Below are 27,454 nucleotides of genomic sequence, written 5' to 3' on the forward strand. Positions count from 1 at the left end.
ATGATTCCACCCTTGTCTCTATTCTGATTATTCTGAACCCAGGACCAGAGAGAATCCATTCAGTTGCAAGTCATATCATGTTCCTTCTCTATTCAAAACCCTCCATGGCTCCCCTCTCACTCAGACTGAGCCATTGTCCCTACCATCTGTGCTCTCTTCCAACTTTATCATTTCCTCTCCTACTACCATCCTTCCTTGTACACTCTGTGCAGATGTCCCGTTCATGGCCCCTGCACTGAGGCCTGTGGACTTGCCTCGAGGTCCTTAGGGTTTGCGCTCTGCTTCCCCTGGGTCTTCACTCAAATATCCGCTTCCCAGTGAGGCTTTCTCTGTCCTCTCTACCCAAAAGCGCAACCTCCCCCTGGTTTTTTTCATTCCTTCAGTGATTTTATTTTGGGCTTTAATATTGATGACTAATATCTACACGTATTATTTATCTTATTCACTGTCAGTTTTTCCTCTTTTGGAAATTAAGTTCTTTCATGTCAGAGATCTTCACTTTGGTTGCTTCTATGCCCCAATATCCAGAGGAGGTCTCATAATTCTTTAATGTGTGAATGAGTCTGGCTATAACATTGCCCATAGTGTTGAGCATTTGGACTGCTTGTCTTTTTCCTCCTTTCTCTTTTTCTATCAAGTATATGACTGCAACGAATAACGAATAACTAATCCAAAACTATTTTTTCTCTCATTGTTATCCATAGTTACATCTTAGAAGTAGAACTGATTGAGCCAAGTGGGATGAATATTTACTTAAGAAAACTTCTGAGAGGAATGAGTTTTTATTTACAGAGGAGTTGTAAAGGTAGTGCAGAGAGTTCAAGTGTTCCCTTCCCCTAATTTTGACATCTTACATGACCATGGTATACTTCTCAAAAATGAAGACATTGACACTGAAGACAATGCTATTAACCAAACTCCAGACTTCCCTGGGATTCTCAGGTTTACCCGGTAATGTGGTATTCTGGCCCAGAATCCAATGTAGACACCCAGTCTGCAGCTAGGAAAAAATACTTTAAAAACCTTCATGTGTAGTCTTAAATTTTCTCCAGAAATATAGTTTCAGTGTAATTGCGAACAGCAATATATGAACACTTCTCTCTAATCAATATTTGGTATTTTCCTTTTAAGATGTATCCTTAAAATTTCATGGGTAAAAAATGGTATCTTACTGTTTTAGTTGCATTTTCAATGAATTTAAACATTCTTTCATATATTGGTCATTTGTATTTCCAAAATTTTATGTGTCTTTCACCTATTTTTGTTTACTTTTTTAGTAGGTTCCATGCCCAATGTGGGGCTTGAACTCCCAATCCAGAGATCAAGAGTTGCATGTTCTATCCACCAACACAATCAGGAAACCCCTCCCTATTTTTAAAACTGGGTGTTCCATTCACTGAGTTATAAACAATCTATATATTAGGAATATTAAATTTTTGTCAAGACATATATTTTTCATGATTTGCCAACTGTCATTTTAGAACATGAGTTTTCCCTTTTTGTGTCATCAGTTTACTGTGCTTTGTATTTGTGATTGAATCTATTTTTTATTAACATATAATGTATTATCTGTCTCAGGGGTACAGGTCTGTGAATCATCAGTCTTACACAATACACAACACACACCATAACACATACCCTCCCCAATGTCCATAACCCAGCCTCTCTATCCCTCCCCGCCAACCCTCAATCTATTTTTTTAAAATTTTTTTTTAAAGATTTTATTTATTTATTTGACAGAGAGAAATCACAAGTAGATGGAGAGGCAGGCAGAGAGAGAGAGAGGGAAGCAGGCTCCCTGCTGAGCAGAGAGCCTGATGCCGGACTCGATCCCAGGACCTGAGATCATGACCTGAGCCAAAGGCAGCGGCTTAACCCACTGAGCCACCCAGGCGCCCCTCAATCTATTTTTTTATGCTTAAAAAAGTAGCTCCCATTCCCATATCAAATGTTTCATAGATGGATACTTACATATATAGAATATATATACATACAATATTGTTTCTGCTTTTCAGACCTAACTCTTAGACTTGGGTATATGAAAAGAGAGAAAATATGTTATTCTTTTTTTTTTTTAATTTTTATGTAATCAGCTTTCTTTAAGCTGGTCTCATTTTTAAAAAATAATTTATTTATTTATTTATTTGTCACAGAGACAGAGAGAGAGCACAAATAGGGGGAGCAGCAGGCAGAGAGAGAAGCAGGCTCCCAGCTGAGCAGGGAACCTGACACAGGGCTCAGTTCCAAGACCCTGGGATCATGACCCGAGCCAAAGGCAGATGCTTAACCAACTGAAAATGTGTTATTTTAATTTTCTAAATAATTAACAAATTGCCCTAGCACTTTTTTTTAATTAATTTTTTTTTAGCACTTTTTTTAAATGATATTATTTCCTGTTCCTTCATGGTGTGATGTCACTTTCATACTAGAGGATATGGTTTTATTAGCTCTATTCTGTTTCACTGATCCATCTGAATATTATGATGTTAAAACTGTTTAGTAATTCATTTTTTTTAAAGATTTTATTTATTTTTTTGAGAGAGAGACAGAACACAAGCAGGGGGAGGGGCAGAGAGGGAGAGGGAGAAGCAGACTTCCCGCGGAGCATGGAGCCCCCTTTGGGGCTCAATCCCAGGACCCCAAGATTATGACCTGATCTGAAGTTAGACCCTTAACCAACTGAGCCACCAGGCACTCCTAGTAATTCATTTATTTTAAAGATAGTATTGACCCAGAAATAAAACGCTTATATATATGGTCAAATAATTTTCAACAGGGATACCAAGACCATTTGAGAGGCAAAAGATAGGCTCTTCAACAAATGGTGCTGGGGAACCTGTGTGACCACATGCAAAAGAATGAAGTCAGGCCTTACCTTACATCACATACAAAAATCGGCTCCAAATGGGTCAAAGACCTAGACAAAAAAGCTGAAACTAACTGTAACATTCTTAGAAGAAAACAGGGAGAAGTTTTGTGACACTGGACTTGACAATGATTTCTTGATAGGACACCAAAGGTGTATATAGGCAATAGAAGAAAAAATAGACACATTGGACTTCATCAAAATTAAAAACTTGTGCATCAAGATTTTTAGACTGGCAGGAGGTGGAGCGGGTTGTAGGAGCTGAGAGTTTAAAGAAACGGAGTAACCATAAAGAGTAAGGAGAGCTTGGAGGAACTGGGTGATGAGTTTAGGCAGCGCCACGTGGGCTGCTAGAACAAAAATACCAGACTGGCTGTCCGATAAATAACAGAAATATATTTCTTACAGTTTTGGAGGCTGGATGTCCAAGATCAGGGCAGAGGATGTGCTGAGAGCTGACTTCCTGGCCCACAGACGGCTGTCTTCACACGGCTCCTCACATGGCGGTGGGGCAAGGGAGCTGTCAGGAGCCTCTTTTGTAAGGACACTAAGCCCTTCTTGAGGGCTCCACCATCATGACCTAGTCACCTGCACAAGATCCCACTCCAAACACCATCACGCTGGGATTAGGCCTGAATATATGAATTTAGGGGGGATGCACAAACATTAGGCTACAGCAGAGAGTTCTCCAGAAACCCCACTTTTGAGAGGAGGTGACCTCTGAGCTACGACATCAGAAGGAAGAGTGGGACAAGGAAAAAGCCGTCAGTGGGCTCATCTGTAGGCAAAATCCACGGTTGAGGTATTTAAGAAAATTCTTCTCCCAGAGCTGAGAAGTGTTAGACAAATACTCACTACTTTGCCACAGTGGGCTTCTGTAGATTCATCCCTCCCTCAAATAAGGCTGGATTTGGGCATGGGAAATCAGAAACCTGAGGGGCAGCATAGTCCTGAAAGTAACTGTGTTCTGAGGGGAGAGTTTGAAAGAAGTATCCTCCAGTTTAAAAGCCAGGTTTCTGTTACATTGTGACCATCTTTCTCTCTTTGGAGGTCTGCTCCCTCTTCCATTTCCTAACTGGACATTAAGTGTAAAACTTTTTTTGCTTAGTGGTTAAAACAAGAAACAAAAAACCAGATGCGATACTATTTCAGTTAAAACTGAAAGTTTAATGAAAGCACCAAAAATTACGTTAAAGATGAGGATTAAAAACTAGGTATTTGGAAGATACATAAAACAAATTACTATTATTTTTATACATCTAATAAATCGAAAGGTACAAAACCATAAAATGCCAACATATACAAGGAAAGCGTTAACAGTCCTTTCCGTGACTTAGCATGTAAGATGTTTTTAAAGTGCTACAGTCTGAGGCACTGTATTTAAAAGTTTAAGGAACATCTGATTTCAACAAAATCTCACAGAATAGATTTCCCTCACCCCCCAAGTAAGCTACAAACTGCTTGGTTAGGAATGTTGAAAATGTGTGTATAAATTAAGGAGTAATGAACTTGCTAATGCCAAATTATTAGTGCAATTCAAATGCATATAAAATTCCAGATGAGGAACAAACTGTCCTGCTCAAGATACAGTGTAACCACACATGCATCATCTCATCACAAATCTAGACCACAACCGCTCCGTTCGCTCACAATTCTTGGACAATCTGTTTATTTGTTTTGTTGTGTTTTGTTGTTGTTGTAGTTTTTAGTTGACAAAAGTCCTCAAGGCACCTAGAGATTTGCCTGGACTTCATCCATCTGCACTGAAAACGCCAAGCAGACTCCCATGGCTCAGGAGGCAGCAGTAAGGAGTAGTGGTTTGGACAGAACTCTCCAGTCACAAGGACTCTTAGGTCTGAAATGAACAGCGGGACCCTCTAACTAGGTACCTTCACTTGGCTGATGCTTGGCTCTATCAGCTACAAAATAATGTCTTCTTACTAGAGTTTCTGTAAGAATCATGCAGGCCTACAAGGAAAGTCCCAAGTGTGGTGCCAGCAGGAGGGAAGGCTGCAAACTGTGGGTGAGCGTCTTAGGATCGTGGTTACTTCTCTGTCAGGAGGGGCTACGGGAGAATCCAGGGGTGCGCTGGCCATTCTTTGAAGCATTCCCTCGCTGGGGAAATACTGGCAGAGGAGGCAGGATTATTCCTCCTGGTTCAGGTATGCTCAGAATCTTAGCATCCTGGCCGCAAGGTGGGAAAGGCCAATAGCCTTTCACATTACACCTTACACATTTCCAAGTACCCCCGAAAGGGCTCAGTGCCTTTTTTGAGAACCGCTCTTCTGGAGGGACCGTCCTTATGAAGGAGTGATGCAGTTCTATTAACCAGATTCAGAATGCCTCTGTGTCTCTGAGAAGTACTAAGGTGAGACAGACAAAGCCTTGTGGAAGGGAGAACAAGAAAGGCATATTTGGCAGTCTGTATCCTTCCCCAAGGAATCCCAGAATCAGAATTCCCAAGCTCACTATTCAGGGCTCAGGTGGAAAGGTAGAGCTATATCTCCTCAAGCAACGCAGCAGAGAGCAGCTCAGCACTGTGAAGCCACCTCTTTCGCCAGTAGTTGAAACAGAAGGCAGACATACACATCCAAACAGCCCTTCCTCTCCACACCCGACAAGGACACTCGAGTACGTCTACAAAATGTAAAAAACTAAATCACAAACGAAAAGACAACAGTAACAAAACAAGCCTCCCCCCTCCCAGGACTGACATAGGATCTGTGGGGAGAAAAGCTCTAACTCATCATGACCAAAACCCACATCCTTCTCTGGCAAAGTATTCAAGTTGGAACCCCGCTTCCGTGTTGTTACAGGTCTGAAGATGGAGGGTCTTCCTTCGGCTTCTGAATTTGTTCTTCCATACTTAACAGAGTTTTGGTGATGTCGGGAAAGACACATGGCATTTGACCTTCCTTAGTGCTGAGGAGGGAGAGAAGGCACGGTTTCTTAACCTCACTGGATGCATGAGTGATTGAGGCACTGAGTGATGGGGAGGAATGTTCACTGGTGGAAGCCATGGAGGAACAAATCCGGATCTCCTGCTTCCCGACGCAGCACCCGGGTCCCCATCCCCTAAGTCACAGACGTACGTTACTAAAGTGACAGAAGCACCCTGCTGAGGGATGGTCCAAGATGATGCAAGCTCTACCCACATTCTGGTCTCCTTTTCGTCCAAGCCTGACCAGAGGCCACTGCATTGCTGGGTCTGTCATCAACTGCAGAAGGAAGAAACTGTTGAGGAGGAAATGTATTTACATTCTCTTCTTGGGCAAGTTCTTTATCTCTTTGAAATGATAACATTAAATGGGTGTGGGGCTAGAGTTAGACCGTATCTTCCAGTCAGAATGGGTTTCTTAGAATCCTTGGGTAAAGCGAAGGTGAAACTCTGCATTAGGCTCACGAACATCAGAAACAATTCCATCTTTGCCAGTTGTTCTCCCATACATACCCGCTTCCCTAAAAATGAGATCAGAAGAAAAAGCTGGGATGAGAATACCCCCGATCTTCCTATCTCGAGAAGAGCAATTTTTATATATCTCAATTAAGTGTTTTATATGCAGACATAGAGAGTTTTAAAATAAAATGGCCACATATTCCTCATGGCTTCCCAGAGAATATGCTGCTCAGAATTTTTATGTACTTAGTTCACATTTTAATTCCTGCTTGTGAAAACTTATCCTCATTCTAGATGGGAACTAGAGACAGATCCAGGCTACTCTGTCTCCTTCAGACCTACTTTCTCTCTTTCCTTTGCTCTTACCTGGAAGATTAAAGAGAGAATGAGTCAGAAGAGACTCTCTGGAGCATTCCTCTTTTATAGACAGAATCCTGCACGTGCCCATCCAGGTGTCTAAAAGGGACTGGTGAGATTCCAGAACCCAGCCTCTCAGCCACCAGTCCAGCAGAAGGTAACGAGATGCTCTTAACACCAACAGTTTCTTGGGACTCAATCATTGAGACAGCTCAGAAAGGGAGATTTTTAGTCATATTTAAGGATTTAATGCCAACTGCTTTCATTTTGTTTTTAAAATCGGAGATGAATATAGTAGGGCTGTACTATCTTGGTTATTTATCCCTTCTCTTACATTTGTTTGCTAAGAAAGAAATATTTTGGGGGGCGCCTGAATGGCTCAATCATTAGGCATCTGCCCTCAGCTCAGGTCATGATCCTGGGGTCCTGGGATTGAGCCCTGCGTTGGGCTCCCTGCTCAGTGGGAAGCCTGCTTCTCCCTCTAGTACTCCCCCTGCTTGTGTTGCCTCTCTCGCTGTCTCTCTGTCAAATAAATAAAATCTTAGAAAAGAAATATTTTTAAAGATTTTACTTATTTATTTTAGAGAGAGAGAGCATGAGTGGGGGGAGAGGGAGAGACAATCTCAAGCAGACTCTGCTGACTGAGCTCAAGCCCAACGCGTGGCTCCATCTTACAGCCCTGAGATCATGACCTGAGCTGAAATCAAGAGTTGAAAGCTTAACCAACTGAGCCACCCTAACCTCTTTAATTATGCCATTAAGAAAACAAAAGTTGAACTAACCTATTCCAAAAGGAATAAATGTTTCTCTTTTAATAAGTTGTCCTTGATCATCCAGAAATCGATTAGGGTAGAAATCGTCTGGTTTCTCCCAAATGGCTGGGTCTCTGTGCACTGACCACAAGTTGGGTAATATCACTGTGCCTTTAGGAATGGTATATCCTTGGAGCACTAAAACAAACAAACAAAAAAACCCAGTGTCATTCAACACGTTCTTACTAATAGTTCTCCCTAAACATCACTATCTGGGAAAAAAAAAAATCCACTTACATACCTAGCTACTTAACTTGTGGAGACTAAACACTGAGGTGCTGGAGGGTAGGGACCAGACCTTAACAACTGGCATCCTCACCACATGCTCCCAGGACCTAGACCGAGGTAAGGCACAGGAGTTGCTCTAACAGATGTTGAGTTAATGAATTAAATCAAACCAAACCAGAAAACATTACAAATAATAGAAAACACTGAAACAGAAATCATAGGGCATTCCAGATAAACTTTCCAAAGAATTAAAAATTTTATATTACTAAAAAAAAAAAAAAAATCACAAGAGAAAATATATTTACAACTGTCGGGTAAAATATTTGCATGTAAGAGGACCCACATGGTTCAAACTCATGGTTCAAACTCAAACTCATAAGTTCAAGAGTCAACTGTATTTTATGGTAGTAAATGATAAATTATATCTACATATATGGTTTATGCATTCATGATATACCTTTTTCTTAATTTCTTCGATATTTCTAGGCTACACAGTTCATCCTGTGAATTTTTTCAAATCTTCACAAATCTCCAAAAATTTTTCCAATATTATTATTGAGAAAAGTCTGTGTATAAGTAGACCCATGAAGTTGACACTGTGTTGTCCAAGGGTCAGCTGTACAGGGAAGTCAATGCAGGCTCTTAGCAGCTGACAAGTTTATATATACACCCAGTGTATCAATTTGAAAACATGAAGTGATACAATGTCATTTATAAGGTATTGACTCCTACAACTGCCTTATGACTATATTATATATAATATGACTATATATTATATTACATATATAATATAAAATTATATATAATATAATAAATAAATAAAATGCATATATTATAAAATATATATATTATATATATAAAATAAATAAATATATGATATATATTTTATATATACATATATATATATATTACATCACGGCCTGTCTCCAGAGGAGGTAAGTTCCTTCTTATGAGGGAGTTTACATAGAGTCTGGGTCCTTATGTGTCAACGACATGACAAAATGGACCCATTTCAGTGTAGGTGAGAAGTTGAAACAGGTGCCCTTAGAATCAGAAGGGCTCTTCTAAGTGTTTACTATTTGTGCTTCAGTTGTAGATCCGTAAAAGGTGAAGTAGGATAATTCCCAGTTAAAATCCTTAATTTCACATATAGACTAGCTTTTCTGATCCTCCAAGAAGACTGAGAGGGGCCTGTGTTAACTTGGGTGTTTTTCCTGCCCATACAGCCATCTTAGATGGCAGCAGAACGTGCTTGACAGCGTAAGTGTGTGTGCCCTGACCTCTGGAGAGCTATTTGTAAGACAAGCTGGACAGGACCACCAAGACCTGAATAACCGACAGCTGAAGGCCAGAGCTCTCCCTGGTAAGCTGGGTAACCTTTGCTTATCCACAACACGATGTTCAACCCTCAGAATGGTCTGCACGCCATCACTTCAACTCCTTTGGATTAAGAGCCTGGGTTTCCCTCAAGGGCACTCAACGGAGAGGGATCATAGACTTGCCTGTTTTCTCCGAGGTCATGTGAGGAATGGCGAGGGGCACCACCACCGTCAGCCTCTGCACCTCCATGATGGTGGCTTCCGTGTAGGGCATTTGGGCCTTGTCAGTGAGGGAAGGGACTCTGTCAGCACCAATGACTCTTTCGATTTCTTCCTGAACCTTTTCTATTATAAAAACGAAAAACGAAACAAAACAAAATTAAACAGTAACAAATAATAATCCAGAAGATAAGCTAGGAGAACTGAGACTGCCGTCCTACGCATACTTGTCATCACGTCATACCCACAACTGCTAAGCGGGCAGGTCAGACCTGACTCAGCCTTGGGAAGGGAAGCCTTGGTCACACATTCCAAGTAGAGGCAGCTGGTCCCAGGGACCAGGGACCACCTTGCAACTTTGAAAAGTGGCTAGCAGGACCAATATATGGGTAAAGGAGAAAGCATTCTGGAATTAGGGAGACCTCTCAATCATTCCCTCATATGAATATTGAGCGGACTCTCTCAGGTCTTATGTGATAACATGAGGTAGCCCAGAGTGGGCCCCAGGGATCCCTGCCTCTCGGATTCACGTCCTTGTACGGTCCTCTCCTACCATCCTCTCCCACCTTGTGCCACGGTGGTCTGTGTGACGCACAGAAGGAAGGAAAAGGGATGGTGAGTCAGTTCTGAGTTTAGGTTATAAAAGACATGGTGGCTCCTGTCTCAGGACTTGCTCTTTTTTGAGGGAAGGCAGCTGCCAAGTCAGGCAACCTTACTGGAAAGTCCCAAATGGTAAGGCCTGCAGCCAACAGTCAAGTGGACACGCTGTCTTAGAAGTGGACCCTTTGGTCCCAGTCAGGCCTGCAGATGGCTGCAGCTCTGGCCAACCTCTCGACAACAACTTCACGAGAAATCCTAAGCCAGACCACCTGGGTGAAGATGCCCTTGGATTCCTGACCCCCAGAAACTATGAGAGATAGTACATTTTGGTTGTTTCAAGCTGCCAAATTTGTGGATAATTTGGTACTTTTAACTTTTTAACAAGTTTGTTTTTTGTTTACTTGCTAACTAATGAAGTAAGCATGATCTTATTCGTAATAAACAGAAGATGGCCCCACAGCGATGTCCACACTCCAACCCCCCAGAACCTAGGAAAATGCTACTTTTTATGTGGCAAAAAAGAGACCTTGCAGGTGTGATTTGATTAAGGGCCTTGAGATAGGCAGATGATCCTGGATTTTCTGGGTGTGCACTAATTACATGGGTTTTAGAACTGAAGAACTTCTCCCAGTTTAGTGTCAGAGGGAGATCTGAGTAAAAGGAAATGCTCAGAAGAGTGGTAACATGTCTGGCTTTGAAGATGGAGGAAGGGAGCCACGAGCCAAGGAAGTTGGAAATGGAACCTTCTCCAGAACCTCCAGGAAGGAATGCTGCCCCACTAACATTTTGATGTTAGCTCAGTGAGACACAGACCTTTAAGATAACAAATTCATGTTAATTTAAATCACTAAGTTTGTGGTGATTTGTTATAGGACAACAGAAAAACAATACACTGTCCTCCTTGTTGGTCCTCCACTGTGAACTTCCAGACTCTACCTATCAGTATCGATGTGGTCAAAATAGCTCTGTGATCTTGAGAAAGTCACATAACTTCTCTGGGTCCCTGGTCCCTATTTTCAGAATAAGATGACTGGTTCAGATAATCACTGTAACACCCGTTAGGCCTGGATGGTCCTTCTTTTCTAGAAGTCTTCCACTAGCATACATTTCACACCAAACCAGACTTAGAGATTTAAAGCAGGGGCAAGAAGAAAGGACATTAGCCCCATTGTCTAGAAACTTGGGAGCTGCACTGTTAACACCTTCCCAACGCCCTATGGGATTCGAGTATTTCCACTTTGTTCACCAGCCTGAAGACACTGCTCAGTGCCAGGAGCTACAGGATTGCCCAAGCTGCTGACAGCGATTTAAATACTCTGGCTTTGCTTGAATGAAGGAGGTACCTGCTAATTACCTTGAACGTCGGGATTCAGTGACATATACAGAAGGCACCAAAGCAAGGAGTTAGTTGTGGTATCAGTCCCAGCAATGAAGAGATCACCAATGATATAAAATAAGTAATCTTCATTAAAGCTACTGTTGCTGTTATTTTTTCTCTCCTCCTCCACGTGGAGAAGGTACATGTCTATAAAGTCCTGAGGGTTCTCTACATCCAGAGACTCTCGATGGTCTTTGATGATTTTTTTAAGGAAAGTGCTAATAGCCTTTTCAATTTGTCTTAATTCCTTAAATGGTCCGAAGGGAAGATAATAGAGCCAGGAGCAGATGTTGACCAGGAGGAGCTGGGTGTTCAGACAGACTTCTAGCGCTCGCGACATGAGATTGAGCATCTCCTTAAACTCGCTATTGGTGTAGTCAAAGCGCCGGCCAAAGCACAGGGAGCAAATGATGTTAGAGACGGCATTGTTGACAATGGGGAAAGGGTCGAAGGGGTCTTCTCCGTGCTTCTGCATTTCCTCTTTCACATACTGAAACTCTTCAATAATCCTGGGCTCCAAGCTCAGCTTTCCCAAGCCAAAATGACGAAGAGTTGAATGCGAGAACTTCCTCTGTTGTCTCCACACCGGGCCATAATGTGCGAACACAATCCCTACAAAAGGACAGCGAGAAAGAAGGTGAGAGAGAACAGTGCCTGATCCTACCGAGCAGGGCCTACGATGAGGCATGTCCTGTGTTTGTCAAGTCCCGTGTGCAAAATTCAGCCACAGGGAGAGATCACCACCAAGAAGAATGATTAGCAAAATTGAATTATCAAGACAGTACATGTTCCTAATAACAAAAATCCTATCCTATTATGATAGGTAGGAACTCCCGGTGAAATGAAAAGCAAAGAATTTCCATTTCCAGAGTTAGCATAAATTTCCAAATCTTAGGCTTCATTAAGAGTAAATCCAGGCTTAAAAAGTGCGGGACGCCTGGGTGGCTCGGTTGGTTGGACGACTGCCTTCGGCTCAGGGCGTGATCCTCGAGTCCCGGGATCGAGTCCCGCATCGGGCTCCCAGCTCCATGGGGAGTCTGCTTCTCTCTAACCTTCTCCTCGATCATGTTCTCTCTCACTGTGTCGCTCTCAAATAAATAAATAAAATCTTAAAAAAAAAAAAAAATTAAAAAAAAAAAAAAAAGTGCTTCAGGTTGGATATTCCCATATTCTCAGCATTCTGAATAGAATGAGGCAGGGACATTATTGGATTGTGCCGACCATTAAGATCCCAGTTTCTGGCATCATTTTGGGGATATAGGAGGAGCTTGTTAAATATTAACTGAAAAAATCAACAGCCCAACTGGATTATAAACCCCGGCTATCAGTTTGGATCCGAATAACTGGCAGGTACTCTAAAATGTCTGTTGCTGGCAATAGCCCTAATTTAAAAACCTCTGAACTCAAGGTCTCCACAACTCTACCTTATTTGATCCTCACTTACGTTATACATGTCCCACCACCAAAACCCAACAGAGTCATTCCAAGATGTTGTGTCAAATTGTTTTCAAATATTCGTTTCCCATCACCTATTTCACCCTCTCAGTGGGTCACCCTCTTATTTTCCATGGGCCCTTTATTGTTCCAGCTGGTTCTCCTTTCCCATTTTTTTTTTAAAAAAACATTATTTATTTATGACAGAAAGAGACAGGGAGAGAGGGAACACAAGCAGGAGTATGAGAGGGAGAAGGAGGCCTCCCACTGAGCAGGCAGCCTGACGTGGGGCTCGATCCCAGGACCCTGGGATCCTGACTGAGCTGAGGACAGACACTTAATGACTGAGCCACCCAAGTGCCCCCTCTCCTTTCCCATTTTTTTTTTAAAGATTTTATTTATTTATCAGAGAGAGAGAGGGAGAGAGCGAGCACAGGCAAAGAGAATGGCAGGCAGAGGCAGAGGGAGAAGCAGGCTCCCTGCTGAGCAAGGAACCCAACGTGGGACTCGATCCCAGGACACTGGGATCATGACCTGAGCCAAAGGCAGCTGCTTAACCAACTGAGCCACCCAGGTGTCCCTCCTTTCCCATTTTTAATCGACATCATTTCTGGTACTTTTGAAGACATGCGTCACATATTTAACAAATATTTCTGAATGCTGACAATGTGCCCAGCACTGGGATGTTGTAAATATAGACCCTTCTCTGTGGTTAAATCTCACAGTCTTGAACACCTCCATAAAATGCCCTTCAAAATAGACATCCATGTGGTCAAACAAATCAGACAATCTATCAACTCAGCTTTTCTCCTTGGACTCTGCCACATATCTGCTCAAATCCACAGCAGCTGCCTTCCCAGATCTTCTGTTCAGGTGTCTGGTAACTTCTGTGTGGCATTATTTAGGACTTTTCTTAGACTCTCCTGTGTTGAACCTATTTCCCGGATTCTACTTCTTCCTCTTTCTTGTTTCTTTCCCCGATTTTGCTAAAGCAAAAATGCATGGGAGGCAAATTTCTAAGATTTTTAAAAAAACATATTTATTCTACCTCTTCTACTTCCTCAGAATTTTGAAGACATTGCTAAGAGTGGATTGATGAGTCATAAAATATGTACATCTTCAATGTACAGAAGACTTGCCAAGTTATGATATGAAGTGCTTAATGTACATTGTCTTAATCACTGTTACTTTTTTAAGATACAAATAAGACTTCATAGTAAGTCTTAACATCTAATAGGAAACCCCCCTTCTTGTTTTCCTTCGAAACTATTTTTTAAATTATTATTATTCTTGGCTCTTCACTCTTTTATAAAACTGAAGTCAATTTGTTTTTTCAAGTTCTATTAAAAAAAACTTTGGGGATTTTCACTGGAATTGCATTTAATTTACAGATGTGAAAACTGCCTTCTTTCTGATAATTGAAGCTGCTTGCAGTGCAAGAATAAATCCAATTTTGGTTACAGCTTTATGTTGGTTTTAATTGTTGGATTTGATTTCCTAATATATTTTTAAAAGATTTATTTATTTATTTTAGAGAGCAAGAGTAGTAGCAGCAGAGGGAGAGGGAGAGAGAATCCAAAGCAGATTCCAGCCAAGTGTGGAGCCCAATGCAAAGCTCCATCTCACAACCCTGAGATCATGACCTGAGCTGAAACCAAGAGTGAGATGCTTAACCAACTGTGCCACCAGGGGCCCCCCCTAATATTTTTTCCATGGCCAATAAATTTCCACTCTCATAATACACTTGTCTGAATATACTGGCCTTCTGAAATGAGCCAGTGTATACTCTTTCTCTCTGGAAGAATCTGTCTAAAATTATAATGATACATTCCTTTTTTTTTCTTTCATGCTTTTATTCTTTTCCAGATACATAAAGTTGGTCATCTAAATCACTAGTTTTCAGACCTTTATCCCAATAATAACTAAAGAATCTACATTTGCCTCTGAGTACCACATAAGCTACAGTCCACAAGTATTGTTTGCATGCATTTTCATTATAATTGTATTTAAAAATTTTTTATAATTTTTTTGCTACCTAAGTTTATTTGTCTTATACTGGTTTTTGGCACTAATGAGGCTTGCTTTTTAGCCTAGTATGTGATCAATTTTAATAAAATTTCCAAAAAAATTGAGAAGAATTTTTATCTAAATCAATTGTTGGATACAGCGTTCTTTATATGTCCAGTAGAAACCTGATAAAATGTTGGAATCCAATCTTTTGTATCCTTAGCAAATTTTTATCTTCCTGCTCTCTCAATTATTCAAATACTAATGTTAAAATATTTTTGTATGATGGTACATTTACCAACTTCTCTTTGCAATTCTGCAAGTTTTGCTACAGAATTCTGCTATGTAGCTCTTTATAACTATCTATCTATCTTTTCTCTTAGGTATATATATATATACAGTTAGGTACATGCAAGTTTAAAATTATTATATATTCCTGGTTTAATAAAAAGCTTCCTTTATCACCATTTAATTCACTACTTCTTAACAATGAAGTTTGACTTAAAATATATATTGTCAAAAGTATATGTAAAGTAAATGTTGTCAAAAAGACATCAGCTTTTCTTTTTAAAGTATTATCTCAGTACAACATTTTCCTTTCTTTAATTTTGAATTTTAATGTACCCTTATGTTTAGGATATGTCTCTTTTTGGGGAGAGGGTATATCTCTTTTAAAATAGCACGCATCTGGGGGGACCTGTGTTGGTCAGTCAGTTTCAGCTTGATTTTGGCTCAGGTTGTGATCTCATGGGTCATTGAGATCAGTAGGGTCAGGCTCCAGACTCAGTGGGATTATGCCTGGGGATTCTCTCCCTCTGCTCCTCCCCCTGTGCACATTCTCATGCATGTTCTCTCTAATAAATAAGTAATCTTTTTAAAAAATTTATTAATATTACATTTGGGTTTTTTAAAAAATCCATTCTAACAAAAATATCCATTCCAGCAATCTCTTAGCCAGTCAATTTTTCCATTTACATTTAATATAATTACCAATTTATTTTTAATATATTATTTTGAACTTTGTCCTACTGTATCTGCTCTTCTTTTCTTCTCTTGCCCTTTTTTGACTTAGAGAAACAGAGTGAATCCTCACCCTCAAATTTTTAACACATTTATTTAAAGTCTGGATTAACAATCAGCAAACTTCAGCCCACAGGGCAAATCCAGCCTGTTGCCTCTTTTTATAGACAAATATATATATATATATATATATATATATATATATATATATATATTTTTTTTTTTTTTTTCAACAAAGATTAGTTTTTGCTTTTTAAATGGTTGGGAAAAAAATCAAAACAATATGTTATGGGGGCGCCTGGGTGGCTCAGTGGGTTAAAGCCTCTGCCTTCGGCTCAGGTCATGGTCCCAAGGTCCTGAGATCGAGCCCCACGTCGGGCTCTCTGCTAAGCAGGGAGCCTGTTTCCTTCTCTCTCTCTCTGCCTGCCTCTCTGCCTACTTGTGATCTCTGTCTGTCAAATAAATAAATAAAAATCTTTAAAAAATATTTAAAAAACCAATATGTCATGATATATGAAACCCATGACATTCACATTTCTGGGTTTATAAATAAATATTACTAGAGCACAGCCAGTTAATGAGCCACTGTACTTTAGTTACATGTAGTCTGTGGCTCTTTTGCACTAAAATGGCAAGGTACTTGCAGCAGGGATTGTTGGTGGGAGAGAACACTTTCTCTGCCAGGGCCCAAGCCAAGACAGACACATTTCCCTGTTTTCTTGTGCTGGTGGCCAGGTTTGTCAGGTGTTCTTTGTCAAATTCAATCTTTCACTCAAAGTGAAACTCTTCAAGAGTCCTCTCTTTTATCTAGAGGCAACTTTTCATCTTGTGTGATAGAAGGTCATATCTCTCTGCCTTCCCTCCACTTAGTCCACATCCTTGTCCAAGGGGTCACTAAAACCTAAGAGTGCCCAGAGCATTTACTTTCTGTTTTCTGAGGGAGTGAGTGTGGTGATAAGGAACTGGTCTAGCTGTATTTTATATGCACTTCAAACTCAGTGGCTCATCCCTGTCCCCTGTAATCACTGGACCTCCAAGTCCTGAGACTTTCTGGGGTTCTGCAGGGTAAACTGTCTCACCCTCCACTAGTATACTCCTCTCCTCCATGTAGACACTTAGGGAGTGGTCATCTTCCACTCTATGAAGTCACTGGCGAATCCTAGGTCTACTTTTTATCTTCGAATGTTGTGGTGCAGGATTGTAGATTCACTTCACCATGGACAGAGTGTGTGCTTCTGTTAAAAGTCCCTCTGTTTTAGTGTGTGATTATCAAGACAAAGAAGAAATGGAAATGTCTTAACCATTCCTGACACTAAAACTCTCTCTTTATTCAATTAAGCCCCATAAACTATTTCCTAGGCAACTGCAGCTTAGTCATTCTTCCTGCAATTAACCATGGCCAAGTCTTGCTGATTCAGCATTGAGACATTGGGTCCCCTTCTTTTTCCTCACTTCATGATTTGACACTAATTTTAACTGCTGTCTAATTTAAGATATCACACATGACATCTGTGCTTTGTCCTATTTCTCAAGAAACTATTTTTCTTTTATTAGGTCTTCAGCCTATATCATCTACTATCTTTCAAACTGTACATTTGTATTCAAACATATTTTACCTATTAAAATGCCTCTTTTCTAACAGTTTTTCCAGTATTTATGTAGAGTCCCCATGTGCGAGTTACTAAAGGAATATAAATTAAAAAGACATAATACCCCTTTTTAAGATGTTAGTCTTTTGAGGAACTAGATCAACCAACAACCCATATCCACTGTTGTATGTTAGACTGTACTGAAATTACATACTGTATTGAATGCTGTATGTTGGATTGTACTGAATTTGCAGAGTCGGAATATATGCTGTTGAATGTGGTACTGTTGGGATGTGTTGTCTTGAATTTTTCTGTTGGACGTGTTGAAGTTGCATAGTTGGAGTGCACAGTATTGAATGTTTTATGTTGGACCGTATTGAATGTTGCACTGTTAGGATATACTGATTGGATGCTGTATGTCAGAGGTGTACTGAAGCTGTCATGTAGACAAAGGAAGGAGCACCACGTCAGCTGAGGGAAGGTGGCACTTCTCCAAAGAGAGGACACGTGAACAGATGCCACATTTGTAAATAAAGGTGTCTGTGAAGGCACATTTTAGAAAAATAAAAAACTTGAGCAAAGTTAAAGAGGATGTGGGGCACCTGGTGGTGGCTCAGTGGGTTAAGGCCTCTGCCTTCGGCTCGGGTCATGATGCCAAGGTCCTGGGATTGAGCCCCGCATCTGGCTCTCTGCTCCGCAGGGAGCCTGCTTCCTCCTCTCTCTTTCTGCCTACCTGCAATCTCTTTGTCAAATAAATAAATAAAATCTTAAAAAAAAAAAAAGTTAAAGAGGATGTTACAAGAAGGGCTAAATTATCTTTAGAAAGAATCAGGTTAAGATAAGGCAAGGAGATGGAGAGAACCTACTCAGAAGTGGCGGGTATTTGAAGACTGGGACATCTGACAATAAATTGACAGGTATGAAATCCTAAACAAAAGAGGTGACCCAGGAGACAACACATGCCTGAGAATGCTCGGATGAGTGGCATATGGAAAGAATTAATGACCTCAAGCTTCCAAACTTGATAAAACAGTCATGTTTCAGAGCCAGAATGGCTACAGGTCTTAGGACTGTCTGAAAGAGATTCAGGCCCTTTCTACAGTTGCTGACCTCTCCACTCCTAGCCCTGAAAAGCAACTGTATTCATGGATATATACAAGGGCTTCATTTCAAGGAGGATGATAATACTAAAACATAAAAATGGCTCCAAAGCAAAAATTAGGACTCTTCTTGTTGGGAATGACAAAGATATATCCTTAAGTAGGTTTGACAAAAATATAACCTGAAGTAGGTTTGGCAAAAAGGTCAATTAGGCTGTGGAAACAAAAGCAGGAAAAGCTGGGCGTTATCACATCGGAGAAGACTAAAGCCCACACAACTCTTTCTCCCCGCACCGATTTTTCACCACTTTCTCCTCGGCTTCATTTCTTCCCTATTGCAAACCACCTTTTCCAAGCATCAGGAGTTATCTTGGGATTCCTAACCTCCCATTTTCCCCACCAGAGAGAAAAGGCCAGATCGACGTTGAAAAATGCTGGAGGAGGATTCAAATGCTTCAGTCCAGTATTTCATGATGATAGCAATTTGGATACCTGAGGTTTATTTTGTGTCTTGAGGGTTCTGAACTACACTGTAAATATAAATTCTTGAGTTCTGTGCCCAGCCTACAGACGAGCCACTGGTACAGAGAGGTAAGATATTCTGATCCAGTCATGTTTGATCTAGGTGTATCCCTTGACTAATCACTGGCCAGAGAGGGGAGTTCATATGAAGATAGGGCATCTCCTGCTCCGAAGGCAGTCAGTGGGTACAAAGGGGTGGTGAAGACAAAGAGGTCCTCAGAGGGGAGAGCTTGTCCGAGGAATAGGTGGTAGAAAGTTGAAACAAAAATCCACTTAAACCAAATACAGGATAGGCTAAACTGACTGTGATACATTCTCACAAAGGAATGGTGTACAGCTCTTATGATCTTTGCAGGAGAATACTGAATAATGTGGAAATATACTCAGAAAATTTAAGTGACAAAAACAATGTGAATATGACTCCATTTTAAAGAAGGAAATACATTTTTAAAAAATACATGTAAGAGGTGCCTGGGTGGCTCAGTGGGTTAAGCCGCTGCCTTCAGCTCAGTCATGATCTCAGGGTCCTGGGATCGAGCCCCGCATCGGGCTCTCTGCTCAGCAGGGAGCCTACTTCCCCCTCTCCCTCTGCCTGCCTCTGCCTACTTGTGATCTCTTGTCTGTCAAATCAATAAATAAGAAACTTAAAAAAAAAATACATGTAAAATGTGATGAGCACTAGGTGTTACATGCCACTGATGAATCATTGAACACTACATCTGAAACTAATGATGTATTATTTGTTGCTAATTGGTTCTACACTTCTAAAAAAGGGAAAAAATACATGTACAAATACAAATAGAAAAAATACTGGAAGGCTGCCACAGGCTGAATGTTTGTGTCCCTCTCCAAATTCATATGCTAAATCCCAGTGCCCAGTGGGATGGTATCTGAAGGGAGGTCTTTGGGAGGAGACTGAAATCATGAAGGTGGAGCCCTCATGAAGGAGGTCAGTGTCCCTGTAAAGGAGGCCCCCGAGATCTTTCTTGCCCCTCTTCCAGCATGTGAGTTTACACATGGCCATCTGGGGACTAGGAAGCGGGTCCCCACAAGACACCAAGTCTGCTGGGGCCTTGACCTTGCACTTCCCAGCCTCCAGAACTGTTAAGAAATCAATTCTGCTGACGATAAGCCACCCAGCTTGGTCCTCTGTTAAAGCAGCTCAAATAGGCTAAGACGAAGGCAATAAATAAATGATTCACAGACCTGTGCCCCTGGGCCAAATCATACATTATATGTTAATAAAAATAACTTTTTAAAATGCCAATAATGGTTATCTCAAAATAACAGTGATCATAGATGATTTTCAATTCTATTTGGAAAGAATGGAAAGGAATTCTTTTTTTCCTTTCCCATGTTTCATGTTTTATAGTAATATACATACATTAAAGTAAAAATACTTAGTTTACATTACATTTAACGCAATTTCCATTTATCACGCATGTATTTTCTTCCTCCTGAAGCAGAGAAGGCGCTATCCATCCACTGATTATATTCGTCCTTTCTGTAGGGTCAGAGAAATGTTCTTCTTAGTGGGAAGTCAGGCCTTCTTGATACGAATACATAATGATTTCAAATACCTATTTTACTACACTTACTACAAAATTTGGTTATCCTGCTTTCCTCGTTCATTTTTAAATTCCCCAGATGAACTTTCATTTTCTATTTTCATTTCCCAATTTCATTTTTGCATCATGTTCCCCTTTAAAGTAGTCAACACTGACTAGTCTATACTTTTAAACTTCTTCCAAATTTCCTTACTTTCCATTTTTATGGCTCTACAGCTTGCTTTTGCTCTTGTTCAAAGCCTCTAGCAATCTTTTAAAATTAGAAAGGATCTAATTTCTATCAACAAGGAAATAAATCAGCTAACAAAAACTGGAAGTAGAAAGGTAATTTCAAGGCACCTCGGTGGCTCAGTCAGTTAAGCATCTGACTCTTGATTTCAGCTCAGGTCATGATCTCAGGGTTGTGAGATCAAGCCCCCACATGGGGCTCCATGCTGGTTGTGAAGACAGGTTAAGATTCTTCCATCTTTCTCTCCCAGCCCCCACTCCCCGATCTTGCGTGAACTCTCTCAAACAAACAAATAAATAACATATGTAAGTTTAAAAAAAAATACCAAATGAAGCTCTGTATTATTTATGAATCTGAAGCAAATCTGAGTGGTAAATAAATGAATTTATATTGCTCTCTGAACTTCATATTTGAAATATTTTGTAATAAAAATGTGATGTGCAAAACCTTTGAGAAGAAATAGACCACGTTTAGAGTAAAGCACTCTTTGGTAGCCTTGGCTCTGACTTTGTAACTTTATTTCCTATTCCTGCTCAGAAAAACAATTAGATAGATTAAAGAGTACGATGGCCATGGCTAATGTGAAATATCTCTGTGGCATATTTAGCTTACTATAGTCTTCATGGCTTAAAAGAAGATCAACTTGTCTAAGCATGATATTTTGAAAAATTCGAATATAATAAACAACCTCCCACATTCTAGAACTTTTTGGCAATGTGCTGTCAACTATTTCACGCCTACCTGCACATATCACTGTTTATGAAACATTCACTTCTCTGCTAGTCTTGCAACTTTAGCAGCAACATTCTCCAAAAATATATTGTAATCAATAATGTTATTAACCTCTAATTCCTAAGACTGTTTCTCTTTCTCCTATTCTCTACACATCTCTTTCCTAGGCAACTTCACATTTTATAATTCTACCATTGGAAACAGTAGCCAAAGGTAGCCAAGTAGCTCAGCCTTTAGCTCTCATGGCTTCTCTCTTCAGGCTGATAACTTCAGTCTATCGTTTTCTTGATCTATAAAGTCTGCTCAGAATTTGTCTGGTCCTTCCGCCTCTGAGGGACATCTTGAAATAAACTCACATTCTCCCCTTTTATTCTTCACTGTTGAAAAAGTTCCATTAAAAACATTCCTCAGCTATCTCCATTTTCCTATTCAGATTATCTGTTCTCTACTCTAGGTTAACCCCACAAGTACTTCCTTTGTGACTATGGCTCTTCCTTCACCTTCTCTTGTCCATCACCTTCACCAGCCACAGTATTTTTCTCAGTTTACAGCCCATGATCCAACACACATCCATTAGAATACCAGAGTAGTATCCCCTAAAAAATCCTGTCTCTTGCAGGAATGAATATTTTGAGATGCTGAAACACCAAGTTACCCCAGATTCCCAGCCTCTTCCTACATAAAGGATCTAATAATAAGTTGTGACCCAACTAATACTTAGAAACTGTTTCTTACAGATTTTAGCAAACCATAAACCCACCAAGGACCTCAAAGAAGGAAATCTAACTCATACCTTAAAAAAAAAAATCCAGAGGAAAAGACAGACATGCAAAAAAAAAAAAAAATACAATATAATGTAGTAAGTGCATCAGACATGCAAAAAATTATAATGTGGTAAATGTATCAACAGATGCTTATATGCACATAGCTACTCATTTCTTGATTACCTACTTGTACCAATTAAGTGGGGAAACAGTGGTTCACAAGACGAACCAAATCTTTGCCCTCACAGAGTTTCTATCCCATTGGTAGGTGGGGCTTGTAGTAACCTAAATATTTTCACGGTGTTCAGTGACTGAAATATGAACAAGATAAAATAAGTTGTGATATTGGGCAGTGTCTAAAACAGGACTGAAAGGTGACAACTGGCCTGAGAGAGGATAAGGAGTCGATTAAAGTGAAAAGTTATTCCACATCCAAGGACAACAAACACAGCAGACTGAAACAGTCACGAGCTTGGCAGAAATCTGCCTAATTTTTCTAGAACAGGTAGAAATGTACAAGTAAAGGCAGAATCAAAAGAGCTAAAGTCAGATAGGCAGGCAGGGACCAAGTTGTTTGGGGCACAATAGGTCAAGGAAGGAGCTGGAGGCAACTTTGATTCATGGGTTTTTTGTTTGTTTGTTTTGTTTTGTTTTTAAAGATTTTATTTATTTATTTGACAGAGAGAGATCACAAGTAGGCAGAGAGGCAGGCAGAGAGAGAGAGAGAGAGAGGAAGCAGGCTCCCTGCTGAGTAGACAGCCCGATGCGGGGCTCGATCCCAGGGCTCTGGGATCATGACCTGAGCCGAAAGCAGAGGCTTTAATCCACTGAGCCACTCAGGCACCCCTGATTTATGGCTTTTAAAAAGAGATCATTTTGGCTGCTATGTGGATTAAAAAAAACAAGAGTGGAAGCAAGCAGGCTAGTTAAAAGCCTTCAAGCATCAGATGAAAAATGATGGTACTGACTGAGGGTGCTGACAACGGAAATGGAAACAAGTGGGTGGATGTAGAATTGTGTCTGCAGGAGGAAGGGATGAGATATGCTGACTGACTGGCCAGGGTGGAAGGGGAGCAGAGTTTAAAATAAAACAATGGAACCATGGAGAAAGGGTAGCTCACCTCTCCTTGGTGGAGTGGAGAAGTATGTCAGCGAACGCATTCTCAAAGAGGTGACTTTCAAGCAGGTATGCAAAAATGGAAAATAACAAGTGTGGGTGAGGATGTGGACAGACTAGAACCTGGTTCATTGCCTCCAGGGAATGTAAAATGGCGCGGCCACCATGGAAAATAGTAGGACAGTACTCAAAAACTTAAATATAGAATTGCCATATGATCAAGCAATTCTATTTCTGGGTTTCTACCAAAAGAATGAAATGGAGAAGGACTTGAATGGATGTGTGCCATGTTCCTAGCAGCATTTTTCATAGTCGCTAAAAGGCAGAAGTACCCAAGTGGCATCAGGGGACAAAAGGCTAAACAAAATGAGTTCTAGAAATTCAATGGAATGGTATTCAGACTTAAAAAGGTAGGCAATTGGGCGCCTGGGTGGCTCAGTTGGTTAAGCGACTGCCTTCAGCTCAGGTCAGGATCCTGGAGTCCCGGGGTCCAGTCCTGCATCAGGCTCCCAGCTCCATGGGGAGTCTGCTTCTCCCTCTGACCTTCTCCCCCCTCAAGCTCTCTCTCACTCAAATAAATTAACAAACAAAACAAAACAAAAAAAAACCCTCAAAAAAAAAAAAAAAAAAAAAAGGAAGGCAATTCTCATACAAGCTACCATAGGGAAGAACCTTAAAACATGATGCTAAGCGAAAAATGTCAACCACAAAAGGGCAAATAATGTATGATACCACTTATGTCAACTACCTAGAACAGAACAATGGTTGCCAGAGGCTAGAGAGAAGAAGGAAGGGTTTTTGTTTGTTTTTTGTTTAATTTTGAGTAATCTCTATCCCCAATGTGAGGCTTGAACTCATGGCCCCAAGATCACAGCTGAATGCACCACCAACTGAGCCAGCCTTGTGTCCCAAGGAGGAAGTTGTTAAATATTTGTTTAATGAGTATGATGTTTCAGTTTTCCAAGATAAAAAGTGTTCTGCAGATAGTTGTAATGGTTTCACAACAATGTCAGTGACTTAGTGTCACTGAACTTAAAAGCGACTAAGATGGCAAATTTTATGTTATGTGATCTCACCACAAAGTTTTGTTTAATAAAAAGGGAGAGGGGCGCCTGGGTGGCTCAGTGGGTTAAAGCCTCTGCCTTCAGCTTGGGTCATGATCTTGGGGTCCTAGGATCAGGCTCTCTGCTCAGCGGTGAGCCTGCTTCCTCCTGCCTGCCTCTCTGCCTACTTGTGATCTCTGTCTATCAAATAAATAAGTTTTAAAAAAAGGGGTGGGGGAGAAAGCAAAGCAAAGCACACAGGAGTTCTCCAGGCAGCCATGAGATGGAAAGAAAATTCTAGGTAGAAGCAGCAGCGATGTGTGAAGACACAGAGTTGGTGAATTATGAACGGTGACATTTGTTTTTCAGTGGGATATTTAAAACATTATGATCATCATTTCTGTTCACTTAAAATCCTGATGCAGAACTCTGGCTTAATCAGATTCAAAAAAGCCTGGATCTCTTTATGCCACATTCCACATTCTCCTAGATGTCAATCTAGTGGTGAAGACTTACATCCAGTTACAAAATTATGCAGCCCCAGTTTTGTTAAGTGCAGTAAAGTTAAAGCAGTTGTGCACAGAAATTGGTTCCAAAAGGGAGCTTAACCCGGATAGGAAGTGAGAAAAAATTTCCGGAGGGAAAAACATTTAAATGTAACACCTGACTGATGAAAAGCAATTAAATTAACATCTGACTCAGACCAAAAAAAAAAAAAAAGTCTGGGATCTATAGCAGCCAGTAAGACAAAGGGTAAGACTGATAAACAAAGGGGTGATCCCAACATTCAAATCTGCCCAACTTGGATTTCCAGAAGCAGACATCAGAAGCTACAAACCCAGTAAAAAGAGGTTTGCCAATAGGCTCCTAACATGTTTCCTGGACCTTTTATCTTATGGAAAATACCTTCTTGAGCTCTCATTCAGAACTCAGAAGCTGTAAAGAATATCCCTGCTTCCTTCTAACATGGCCAAGGTTTCCTCCTGGGGACACACAGCCTTGAGAATGAGGCCTTGCTCTGAGAAGGACAGAACATCCCTGGAAAGGTAGAGCCTGGCTTTCACACATCCCTCCCACCCCCACCCCTGTCCCCATTACCCTTCCTTAACTTTCCCGTGAGTTTCCTACTTCCGATCTCCGACTATGATCGAGTCACCCATCCAGCAGCTCAGCACCATCTTAAGGGCACGGTTAACGGGACGCGACGCCGCTCCCTGTCACTTCGGGGCTGGGTGCGGGTGGGCTCGGTGCGGCTGCTGGAAAGGGCGCAGGAGGCGCCGCATCGCGCATTCACGCTGCCCGCGACCCCCCAGGCGCCGGCTCACCCTTCTCCTTGGTTACGAGGGAGACCAGGGGCACCCGCGGGCGGTCGCTAAAGATCTCGGCCTGCTGCACCAGCGCCTCGCGCACGCTGTGGAAGTCGCTGAGGACCACCACCAGGTAGTGGCCGATGAAGAAGCTGAAGACGTTGCCGTAGACGCGGGCCAGGTCGGCCAGGAGCAACTGCGGGCTCAGCGCCGAGGGCTCCGTCCCTGCGGCCCTCGCCCGGCGGTGCAGCCAGCTCTTCCGTCGGAGGAACGGAGGCAGCAGCACGAAGCCGAAGTTGCCCACCACGGGCCAGGGCGTGGGCCCGGGAGGGATGCCCCGCGCCCGGTGCCGCCACAGCCAGCTCCAGCGGAGCAGCGCCGCGAGGCTGAGCAGCCAGAGTGCGCCGCCGGTGGGGTCCAGCCGCAGCAGCCCGGGAGGCGCGGGCAGCAGGCGCAGAGGCCAGGGCGAGCCCTCGGCGGGGGGCTGCGGCAGCCCGGGGGAGGCCATGGCCGGGCGCCGGGGTCCGCAGCCTCGGCTTCCTCGGGCGGACCCTTGGAGACCGCAAGCTGACGGCGGCGCCGGCTCCCCGGGCGCCCGCAGTTGACTGCGCCGCGGGACGCGGGGCGGGGAGAAGGGCGGCGGAGGGCGCCCCGGATTGGCCGCGCGCACCGCCCGCCTCCAATCAGCTAAGCCCGAGCAGAAACGGGGACGCGCTCGCAGCGTGGTAGAAGCGGTCCTCTGGGAGGCGGGGCGCGCGATCCGAAAGTTTGACCCCAAAGTCCTGTCGGGCTTCTCCTCCGCGTCGGGCAGGGCAGTTACTGCCCTTGACACAAAGATGCTTGCGTTCCGATTGGCCGTTGGGTTTCCTCGTGTTACCCATGTGTCATTTGAGTGCATGAACGGTGCTTGAACAGGCCGCTGACATGACTCAGCCTTAACACCAGCGCCTCTACCATAAGGGTCCCCGCCCCCCTCGGTAGCAAAAAGACTGGGTTTATCTGAAGCAGGACTCGGAAAGAAGAGGCCGTTTCCTCCCTTCAGAGACAGGAGGACGATGGGAAAGCAAAGTGCAGAATTTGCAGGTGCAGACAGCTAACGTTGCGGGAAGGATGGGCGGGGTGGGGGCATGGGGGAGTAAAGCTCTCAGAACTTGCCTCTGGCAGAACTTTGTGCGGAGAGCGAAAGCTCAGCGTTTATTTATTTATTTTTATTTTTTTTAAAGATTTTATTTCTTTTATTTCTTTTTTTTAAAGATTTTATTTCTTTTATTTCTTTATTTGACAGACAGAGATCACAAGTAGACAGAGAGGCAGGCAGAGAGAGAGAGGGAAACAGGCTCCCTGCTGAGCAGAGAACCCAATGCGGGACTCGATCCCAGGACCCTGAGCCGAAGGCAGCGGCTTAACCCACTGAGCCACCCAGGCGCCCTACTCAGCGTTTATTTAAGCATGTAGCCTGGGTAAAGCAGCGAACCTAATCCAGGGATAGATTTAAAAAAAAAAAAAAAAAAGAATAGACTTGGAAGATTAAAGTAGCTAATAATATAAAAAGAAAATTAATCGGGTGAAGAGGGATGACAATATTATTATTGGTATGAGGCCAACCCTGAAATGCTGAGATTTTCATACAATTAAGTATGAATTGTATAATACGTTTAAGGCAAAGTCCTTTAATCTTCCCCGATAATGGCTCCTAAGAGCATTCCTTTCCATCTCCTATACGCTAAACCCTCTGATTTCTCGTCAATGTGAAGTTGACACATAGAATTGTCAGACACATAGAATTGAACAGAGAGAACAGATGACTTATCTACTGAAAGGTCAGTTTCTTAAGAATCAATCTAAT

The 27,454-nt window shown here is 41.9% G+C and overlaps 1 protein-coding gene across 3 annotated transcripts; it reads right to left on the reverse strand.

Annotated features, from left to right (window-relative positions):
• Window positions 1-4,012: 4,012 nt before the first annotated feature.
• On the reverse strand, window positions 4,013-26,175 carry LOC122889284 (cytochrome P450 2U1). Of its 3 annotated transcripts, XM_044224309.1 has the most exons (6): window positions 25,627-26,175; window positions 20,263-20,352; window positions 11,153-11,788; window positions 9,163-9,324; window positions 7,403-7,570; window positions 4,013-6,325 (listed from the first exon to the last, which is right to left on the reverse strand). In XM_044224309.1, the coding sequence occupies exons 1-6, from the start codon at window positions 26,114-26,116 to the stop codon at window positions 6,147-6,149; spliced, it is 1,725 nt and encodes a 574-aa protein (XP_044080244.1). In that variant the 5' UTR covers window positions 26,117-26,175; the 3' UTR covers window positions 4,013-6,146. The 3 variants fall into 3 exon arrangements, with proteins under 3 accessions (XP_044080244.1, XP_044080245.1, XP_044080246.1); XM_044224310.1 differs by lacking the exon at window positions 20,263-20,352; XM_044224311.1 differs by lacking the exon at window positions 7,403-7,570.
• Window positions 26,176-27,454: the final 1,279 nt, after the last annotated feature.

The sequence above is a fragment of the Neovison vison genome, chromosome 11, assembly GCF_020171115.1.
Source record: "Neovison vison isolate M4711 chromosome 11, ASM_NN_V1, whole genome shotgun sequence".
Taxonomy (NCBI): Eukaryota; Metazoa; Chordata; class Mammalia; order Carnivora; family Mustelidae; genus Neogale; species Neogale vison.